The sequence below is a fragment of the Primulina huaijiensis genome, chromosome 8, assembly GCF_012295235.1.
Source record: "Primulina huaijiensis isolate GDHJ02 chromosome 8, ASM1229523v2, whole genome shotgun sequence".
NCBI classification, from domain to species: domain Eukaryota; kingdom Viridiplantae; phylum Streptophyta; class Magnoliopsida; order Lamiales; family Gesneriaceae; genus Primulina; species Primulina huaijiensis.
In genome coordinates, this window is record NC_133313.1 from 17,559,545 (window position 1) to 17,569,671 (window position 10,127).

General features: G+C 40.1%; 2 protein-coding genes across 3 annotated transcripts; one reads left to right on the forward strand and one right to left on the reverse strand.

Moving 5' to 3' along the window:
* Nucleotides 1-1,409: 1,409 nt before the first annotated feature.
* LOC140982407 (leucoanthocyanidin dioxygenase) lies at nucleotides 1,410-2,911 on the forward strand. Of its 2 annotated transcripts, XM_073448900.1 has the most exons (3): nucleotides 1,410-1,982; nucleotides 2,078-2,616; nucleotides 2,683-2,911. In XM_073448900.1, exons 1-3 carry the CDS (start codon nucleotides 1,486-1,488, stop codon nucleotides 2,796-2,798), a joined length of 1,152 nt encoding a protein of 383 aa, XP_073305001.1. In that variant the 5' UTR covers nucleotides 1,410-1,485; the 3' UTR covers nucleotides 2,799-2,911. The 2 variants fall into 2 exon arrangements, with proteins under 2 accessions (XP_073305001.1, XP_073305000.1); XM_073448899.1 differs by having other exon boundaries at nucleotides 1,411-1,982; nucleotides 2,078-2,911.
* Nucleotides 2,912-8,078: 5,167 nt separating this feature from the next.
* Nucleotides 8,079-9,230, reverse strand: LOC140982129 (uncharacterized). Its single transcript, XM_073448547.1, has one exon. The coding sequence runs from the start codon at nucleotides 9,228-9,230 to the stop codon at nucleotides 8,079-8,081; it is 1,152 nt and encodes a 383-aa protein (XP_073304648.1).
* Nucleotides 9,231-10,127: the final 897 nt, after the last annotated feature.

Genomic DNA, 10,127 nt, shown 5'->3' on the forward strand with positions numbered 1-10,127 from the left:
TCAACTCGTCTTATGGATATAAATATATGAAACTATCTGAATGTAATGTAAGAAATTTGGTGGATAATGAAATTTTTTTGTCATATCTAAAATACACTTATTATTTTTAAATTTCTCCTCCTACTTTAATAATTATTTTTAAATATTATTCAAAATAATCCATAATTTATAATTTTGTTTTATTTCTTTATAATACATATGTTTTTTTAGTAATAATAATTACTTGTTTTTCCAGTTTAATTAGATTGTAAAAAATAAAAATATAATTAAAATATACTATAAATTATTATTATTATATCCATTATTTTCGATACACAATATGCATGCAAAAATACTAGTTTAAATAGAGTATCTTCCGGGGTATTACATCTTAATTTTATATATATCATGCACGGGATTGGAACTCGACTTATTGGAAAATGAGATGTTACTACAACAATGTATCTAAAGGTAAACATTTATCAATATATATAATGTCCATTGATTTTAACTGGATCCCACGTATATTATTACATATCTTTTAATAGATGTATAGTTGGTGTAATATTTACTTGAAACTACACATCCTTTCTATGTACAATCAAAAATATTTACAACATTATTATAAGAGCATATTCTAACCCCTTGACATAAAAATTACTATAAAAAGTCATTATAAATTAATTTTAATATAATATCTACTTTTTTTTACAAAATTTTTTTTAATATATATAACATATTTGATATCTGATGGGCGATAAATTAAAGTATAAAAAAAATGAGGAAATTAGAGAAATGACAAAAAAAAAATAATCATGTAAATCATTATTTTCATTTATAAGTAACATTAATGTAAGCATAAATGTATGATAAAATTTTTGTGATGTATATCTGAATTCGAGCACGGTTCGAAACTAAAAAAATTCTAGAACTTTGGTTGAAATCTCGAAACGTTCGAAATGTATATATATTTGTTACATTAATAAAATATTAATGTTCGCCAGCTGCTCGAAAAACATCGAACAAAATAATTTTTGCTCGAGTTCTGTTCGAATATATTAGGAGTCGACTCAAATTCGATAAGTTCAAAGTTCGAGTATGTTAGAACTTTACTCAAATTCGATAAGTTCGAATACGAAGCAAATATTTAACAAGCCAAGGCAATAAGCTCACAAACCGACTCAATTCCTTAGCAATTTTTGTTCGTTGACGAGTGATTCGACTATTGTACTTTGAGATTTCGATAGTTATCTAACACAATTAAATAATTGATGGGACGAGCCATCTATCTATATGGCTATTAGGAACGTTTCACGTGAATCATACCCGCCATTCAAACGAACCTGCCTAAAAATTCTTTTCTGAGGGTTGGATGCATAATTCTTGTTGAAGTTACTGTTCTATACCACACCAGTACCTATCAATATATACGCAACCAATTAACCATTTTCATGGAAACAGATGCAAAATTAAGCTCGTCTAATTCTTTCTTTTACTCCCTCCAACATGTCACCAATCCCACGAGTCGAAATTCTGGCCGGCAGCGGGATAGAATCGATCCCTAAAGAGTATGTCAGGCCTATAGAAGAACTCAAGAACATTGGCGACATTTTCTTGCAAGAGAAACTCAGTGAAGGACCACAAATTCCGACCATTGACTTATCATCGGTTAATGCGATGGACGAAGCAACGCGATTAAAATGTCATGAGGAGTTGAGGGCTGCAGCTATGCAGTGGGGCGTGATGCATCTTGTTAACCATGGGATTTCGGAAGATATCGTGAATCGGGTTAAGGTTGCGGGCGAAGAGTTCTTCGGGTTGCCTATGGAGGAGAAGGAAAAGTATGCCAATGACCAAGCTTCAGGGAACGTGCAAGGGTATGGGAGCAAGCTTGCTAATAATGCTAGTGGGAAGTTGGAGTGGGAGGACTATTTTTTCCATTGTATTTTCCCTGAGGACAAAAGGGATATGTCTATTTGGCCAGCGAAACCTGCTGATTATGTGTGAGTTTTCACTTTTCATGCCTTTTCTTGTTACTCTTCATTCATATTATAAAGAACCAACTACTGATATTTGTTGATAATGTGTGTATTTCCAGGCCAGCGGTAACCGAGTACGCAAAGCAACTAAGAGGGCTAGCAACAACAATATTGTCAGTTCTCTCACTGGGGTTAAAACTGGAAGAACACAGGCTAGAGAAGGAAGTTGGAGGAATGGAGGACCTCATTATGCAAAAAAAGATCAACTATTACCCAATATGCCCTCAGCCGGAGCTTGCCCTCGGTGTCGAAGCTCACACGGACGTAAGTGCCCTCACTTTTATCCTCCACAATATGGTGCCAGGCTTGCAAGTCTTCTATCAGGGCAATTGGGTTACGGCGAAATGCGTCCCGGATTCTATAATCATGCATATTGGGGACACTATTGAGATTTTGAGCAATGGGATGTATAAGAGCATACTTCACAGGGGATTAGTGAACAAGGAGAAAGTAAGGATTTCTTGGGCCATTTTCTGCGAGCCACCGAAGGAAAAGATCATACTCAAGCCTCTGCCGGAGACGATTTCAGAGGCTCAACCGCCGCTCTTTCCGCCTCGCACATTTGCAGAACATATAAAGCACAAGTTGTTCAAGCAAGGTGATGATGGTGCTGGCCACGATCAAGAATCCAAGGAACGCATAGATCTCAAGTTGTTCGAGAAAGGTGATGAGGATGCGGCTCGTGATCAAGAATCCCAGGAACATAGAGATCTCAAGCTATTCAAGAAAGGAGATGAGGATGCTGCTCGTGATCAACAATCCGAGGAAAAAACCAAATAATAAGTTGATTCAAAGTTGAACTTTGTTATTCAAGATCAATTGTTGCGTGTTGTTAATTAATTGCATATATTAATATGTTGATGTGCGAGTATCTTGTATCGTATTATCGTAAATTATATTTTTATTCTCGATAATTCATGATATTTGTCATATTATTGAGTATATGAAGTATATAATTGACAATAAAAGTGAGAAAATGATAATGAAGATTGTATTAATAATTGATTTATGTTTGAAAAGTAAGTTGAATTGCAATTGAGAAGAGACACTTGTTATGGTTTATAGCATAATAATCTGAGTATTATTTTAAATGAGATGAAATCAATTTCATTAGAAAGCTAATACATAGCACTAAAATTTTTATGTTTTGAGTTTTGTCCAAATCCATATGGAAATAGGGGCAAAATCACCTCGAAATGTGTCATGTGTATTGACATTCCTGCACTGACAAATTTTAGGAGAATGAGCATAACTCTCATATCCAATATTAAAATGGAGTGAGGTCAACGACAAATGAAAGTCAAGACATAAATCTTCAACTTTCATGTTGACGACGTTGCTAATTAGAAGTGCAAAATAGAGTTTCGGATAGAACAAAGCGCATACCCGCAAAGGAAGACGTGCGCCAAACTCTGTCAAACTCCTTCCGGACAACATAAGTAGTGGCCACGTGGGATTCTGCGCACCCACTCCCACCGCCTAGTTTTGGACTAATTGTAAAGAAAATTTTACTCTTTTCCGCTTTAATTAATTAATTCTAATCACAATGTATTAACAATTAAGAGTTAGGGGCACCACACAGTTGATGTTTGAAAAGCTTAATAAATATGGTGGTCGATGATTGACAAATAAATATTGTGGTCGTTAGTGAAAAGATGTGAGAGATTTAATTTGAACCATATGTTTTATATCAAAATTGTCTATAAATAAGCTTCATCTATTGTCTTGAAAAACATCCCAAATTGAGAAACATAATAAGCAATTGAGAGAAATTGAGAGCGTATTTGTATAGACTTAGGATAGGAAAATCTTGAATGTGTGATGAGTTCTCTTGTAATATTTTCTCCATAGTATAAAGATTGTTGCTCTCTTTCTCGTAAATATAGGCAAATTGCATAACCACGTAAATTTCTTGTCTCATTTTCTTCATTATTTGCTTGCATATATAATTTTCTATAAGATGCATGACACCAAGTTCAAAAAATTGGTATCAGAAATTTGCTTGTAATTTTATCTTGAATTTCAAAGTATGCTCTGTGTTTGTTGCTCTAACCACATCAGAAACAATATTCTTGAGAACATTGCCCAAACTAGGGTTGGTCTTGAACTTGTACAAGATGTTATTGGAACTATGACAAGTACAAAGTTCGAGGTGGAAAAATTTAACGGAGCAAATTTTACCTTATGACCGGTAAAAATGAAGGATCTATTAGTTCATCAAGGTTTAGGGAAAGCCTTAGAAGATAGAGAAAAACTGTAGGAATCTCTATCCGCGGTTGAGAAGGATGAAATCATGTATAAAACACACAGTGCAATATTGTTTTGCTTAGCTGACGTGGTTCTACGAGAAGAAGCCGAAGAAGATACATTAACAAATTATGGTCGAAAATAGAAAGCTTGTATGTGACGAAGTCGCTCACCAATAGACTGTATTTGAAGAAAATATTATACACTATTCAAATACATAGAGGAAAGCTCATCAAAGGCTATGTTCGTTGCCGCTGCTGACACATTTATTCTTTTTTTTTTTTAAATATAATTAATATGTGTCAGCTTTCTTGCACCCGCGTAATAACTCACGTGTGTTGACGGCATCACGTGAGGATCCTCTATCATGCAATAACCATCGAGTTCATCATTCACCAGAATCATGCAGAAACGCCAGCATCCTTCACCATTTGGCCCTTGGCAATGCGCCCTATCCCACCACCCCTTGCGGATGTTGGCTTCAAACCCAGAAAACGTACACCCAAAAGAATTCACAGTTGAATTTGAGAGACCCAAAAGAGAGTTCTATTCATCGTACTCTTTTCTACCTAATTACAGAGCATTTATACTAAAATAAAAGCTTAACTGAAAGCACAAAACTAGGAAACCAATTGCGAGTATCTCGCATGATTGCAACAGAAAGATAAAAGAAAGATAACAAGAAAGATAAAGTGTAGCGTGGGTTGTTTCCGCCTTTCACTCGATCGGTGTGCGAGCTTATGCAGCTTAATCTTATCTGGATTATCTGCTCACATTACTCCCCCTAATCCTGACTTGGCTCCAAATCACGAACTCCAAGTAGCTGACGCATGGTGGCTAACTTCACTCCAGACAATACTTGTGTCAATGAATCAGCCCGCTGTTCTCCAGTGTTAACAAACTCCACCACAATCTGCCCCTTCTCAACACATTCTCTGATAAAATGAAACCTTGTATCTATGTGCTTACTACGACCATGAAATACTGGATTCTTCATAAGGGCTATGGCAGATTTTTTATCAACAAACAAAGTTACTGGCTTTGGCCCTATATTGGTTAACTCACCAACAAGACTCCTTAACCACAGAGCTTGGCAAGCCGCATCTGTTGCTGCCGTGAACTCTGCCTCACAAGATGAAAGTGCCACCGTTTTCTGCTTCTGTGAGTTCCAAGACACCAAATTTTCATTAAAGTAGAAAGCCATTCCACTTGTGCTTTTTCTCCCATCGCGATCACCGGCTAGGTCACTGTCCGAATAGCCGAATGTACTAAATTCCTGGGGTCCCTTCACATAAGCAAGTCCAAAATGAATTGTGCCTCTCAAATACCTGAGAATCTGCTTAACCACCTTGTGATGCATTATTGTAGGCCTGTCCATGTATCTGCTTGCCATTCCAACTACGTATGAGATGTCTGGTCGTGTGTGCAACAAGTACCTGAGACAACCAATAATACGTCTAAACTCTGTGGCATCAACTGGAGTTCCTTCCAAATCTTTGTGGAGCCGCGTCTTGGGCTCCATTGGATACTTTGTGGCATTGCAATCTGCCATTTTGAACTGAGACATGATTTTCCTTGCATAGGCTGATTGTTTAAGTAATATTCGATGCTTCTGTTGTTCCACCTCGAACCCTAAGTAATAGGAGAGAAGACTGAAGTCACTCATTTCAAATTATGTCATCATTTGCTGCTTGAAACTGTAGATTTCTTCGACGTTTCTTCTTGTTACAAATAGGTCATCAACGTATACTCCAACAATCACTCTTGCTTCTCCTTTACTTCTTATGTAAACTGCCTGCTCTTGAGTACATTTTCTGAAGCTTAGATCTTTTAAACTCTTATCCAAACGAATGTTCCAAGCTCGTGGAGCTTGCCGTAATCCATAGAGGGCCTTTGACAGCCTATACACCTTATGCTTCTGGTTTTGTACCGCAAACCCTTCTGGTTGGGTGACATATACTTCCTCTTCTAACTCCCTATTAAGAAATGCCGACTTCACATCTAGATGGTGTACCTCCCAGCTTTGATTTGCAGCAAGTGCAAGAATGACTCGAATAGTGTCAAGTCTAGCTACAGGTGCAAATACCTCTTCGAAATCGATGCTTTGCTTTTGTACGTAGCCTTTAGCCACCAATCTTGCTTTGTGCTTAACGACCTGCCCATCTGAATTTTTCTTTAGTTTGAACACCCACTTTAGGCCGATGGGATTGTGGCCTTGTGGGAGCTCAGTTAGGGTCCATGTGTTGTTTTTTTCAATGCATTTCAACTCCTCCTTCATTGCTTCGTACCAGCGGGTTTCGATTACAGCTTCTTGGTAACAGGTTGGTTCTTCAGACACCACCATCATCACATCATTCTCTTCTTTATCGATAGCAACCACTTCCTCAGTATTGGCATAAATCTCATCTATTGACCTAAAGCGAACAGGTCTGTTTCGGGACTCAGGGGTGATTGTCACCAGGGGTGGTGTAGCCTCATGGGCATTTGACTGGACTATAGGTGAGCTTAACATTTCTGTCCCTGGTGGTGTGACATCTTCAGCGTCTGCATCATCAATTGATTCATCATAATAGAATGCATCCAACATGACGAATTCTGACGATGGCCCTTCATTACTAGCACCTGCATTCCATGACCATTTGAGATTTTCTTGAAAAATGACATCTCTACTTACTTGTAGCTTGCTATGGCTTGGTTCAAATAGGCGATGAGCTTTGCAGCCTTCCTCTACACCCAAATATACCATGGACGAGCTTCTGTCATCAAGTTTCTTGAGGTGAGGAACTGTGTTTTTCGCATATGCCACACAGCCGAACACTCTCAAGTGTGCGAGGTGTGACTTTCTTCCCATCCAAGCTTCAAATGGTGTTCGCTCTTCCAGTGCCTTAGTTGGGAGACGATTCAGCAAATAGACTGCATGTCTAACCCCCTCTCCCCAGAATATTGCACGCACATGCATGCTTTTGAGTAAAGACCTTGTCATGGCCATCACTGTGCGGTTACGGCATTCCACAACACCATTCTGTTGCGGTATGTTGGGAGCTGTGAGGTGCCTCTCGATCCCTTCGTCTTCACAGAAACGGGTGAACTCAGTGGATAGGAACTCGCCACCACGATCCGTCCGGAGTGTTTTGATCTTGTACTCAGTCTTGTTCTCTGTCAGAGATTTGAACTTCTTGAATGTCATGAAAACATCCTTCTTTGCTGCCAATACATACACCCACATCCACCTAGTGAAATCATCAACAATTAAAAGAAAATACTTATTACCACCGAGTGTACATGGTGAGATTGGCCCACAAATATCAGCATGGAGGAGTTCCAGTGGCTTCTCTGCTCTGTATTTTGTTTGGTACGGGAACGTCAACCTTGGGTGTTTGGCTATTACACACGCCTCACATAAATTGTTTGGCTGGGATAACATGGGCACGCCAACTGCCATTTTCTTCTCCCCCAAGAGCTTCAAGTCATGGAAGTTGACATGGCCGAGTCTCGCATGCCATAACCATGCTGGGTCATCTAGGCTTGCTAGAAGGCAAACCTGCTTGAATGTCTTCAACTTTATCTTGTACAAACGATTTTGTGTTCGCTTCACCAACATCAAGAGCTTCCCACTCCTGTCAAACACCTTCATGGTATCTCCTCTCATATGTACCTCGTTCCCGTCTTCTGTCATTTGTCCAAGGCTTATAATATTACTACAAAGTTTGGGAATGTAGTATACCTCTTGGAGAACTTTCTGATCGCCGTTCTTGGAATTAAACGCAATCGTCTCCTTTCCCATGATCTGGATAGTTGATCCATCGCCAAACTTCACCCTCCCGGTGATAGCTTCATCCAATTCTTGAACTTCTCGCGATGCCCAGTCATGTGATTGCTTGCACCATTGTCAAGGTACCAGACGTCTTCATTTTCTCCATTCTTGTCACCACGGTACATCTCTGGCAATAACCTCTCTTCGCTGAGTAGTATAGCGTCCTGCTGATCACGCCTAGTGTGCGTCACCTCCTGGGATACGGCTATCAACAGTGCTGGCTCTTCATCAGTGGCGCGAGTGAGATGAGCTTCATCATCACGACGCTTGCTGCGGCATTCAGACGCATAGTGTTCCATTTTCTCACAATTGAAACACTTTATGTGACTCTTGTCACGAGTACCACTGCTGGTGTTGTTAGTACCTCCTGTATTATCTTTACGCAGCCCACCACGACCACGACCGCTCCCTCGTCCACCCCATTTGCCGCAATCAGGGCTGCTGGACCCACGCCCTTTTTCTCCTAACGAGGTGTCACCATTGCTCACTTTCTGTCGCGCTTGCCACTCTGCATGGATGAATAACAGTTGACCTTCAGTACCGTTGATATTGCCACGTAATCGCATCGTTCGTTCCTCATACGCCTTTAATCGCCCTATAGCTTCATCAAATGGCATGGTCTCGAGATCGTAGAATTGTTCGATCCCGGCGACGATGGGGAAAAATTTCTCAGGAGCAAAGTCAAGCAGCTTCTTGACCAGAGAGGAGTCTTCAAGTGTATCACCATGGGTGGAAAACTTGCCGGTTATTGCACTGAGTTTTCCGGCGAATTCATCAATTGTCTCGGTCTCCTTCATCCGAAAGGCATCAAATTCGCTCTTTAGTGTCTGTACACGTGCCTTCTTGACTCGGTCACCACCCAGGTACCTCGTCTTGAGGCTATCCCAGGTCTCCTTTGCTGTCTTCTTCTTTGCGATCTGGAGAAGGATGTCTTCTGGAAGACACTGCAAGATGTATGCCCGCGCTGCCTTATCCTTCTTTCCATCCACTCGTGCTCCTTCTGTCGGCTCCACCGCCTCCCAAACTCCTTGAGCATCAAGAATCGCTTCTGTCTTTATCGCCCATACCGCGTAATTGTGGGGGCTCAGCATTGGATAGTGAAACGACAACCCGCCGTTCTTTTTCACTGTATGCTGGTGGATAATCGACATTTTTAGTGGAACTGTGAATAATTGGGTGTTCAACACTGGATGCTCTGATACCAAATGTTGGCTTCAAACCCAGAAAACGTACACCCAAATGAATTCACGGTTGAATTTGAGATACCCAAAAGAGAGTTCTATTCATCATACTCTTTTCTACCTAATTACAGAGCATTTATACTAAAATAAAAGCTTAACTGAAAGCACAAAACTAGGAAACCAATTGCGAGTATCTCGCATGATTGCAACAGAAAGATAAAAGAAAGATAACAAAAAAGATAAAGTGTAGCGTGGGTTGTTTCCGCCTTTCACTCGATCGGGATTTGGACTTATGCAGCTTGATCTTATCTGGATTATCTGCTCACAACGGAGAGCACGACTTTTCCTCTTATATCATTGCCATCAAGTGACCCAGGGCCATGTAAACTTGTGGTTTGGTTCTCACTAGCCCCCCCGCTCCAACCAAAGGCAATAATGTTTTGGGAAAATGCTAGGCTGAAAAATTGACTCTCCATCATAGATATCCATATTTCCCAAAAATGCCGTGGTGACTATCTTCCGGTCGATTGTGCTGGCACCCACTGTGAGAATCCAGGGTGCCTCATTCGACAATGAAGAACTAATTGGACCAGAATTATCTCTGGAGAAGCTTACGAAAATACCTTTTTGGTTCGCACTAAACGCACCGAGGGCAATACCATAATTGTAAAAATCATCTAATGGTCCACCGAGAGAGTGGGAAAGAATGTCAACACCATCCTCCACCGCAGCTTTCATTGTTGCCAATATATCAGCATCACTGCAACCCTCCATGGGACAAACTTTATACATGGCTACATGTGCACGAGGAGCCATTCCAGAACTTTTTACTTGGCAACATGTGCAGGAGGAGCCATTCCAGCGGCT

Coding starts and splice junctions, on each gene's coding strand:
- LOC140982407 (XM_073448899.1), top strand. CDS start 1,486: ATGTCACCAATCCCACGAGTCGAAATTCTGGCCGGCAGCGGGATAGAA. Junction 1,983..2,077: donor GCGAAACCTGCTGATTATGT/GTGAGTTTTCAC, acceptor GTGTATTTCCAG/GCCAGCGGTAACCGAGTACG.
- LOC140982129 (XM_073448547.1), bottom strand. CDS start 9,230: ATGTCGATTATCCACCAGCATACAGTGAAAAAGAACGGCGGGTTGTCG.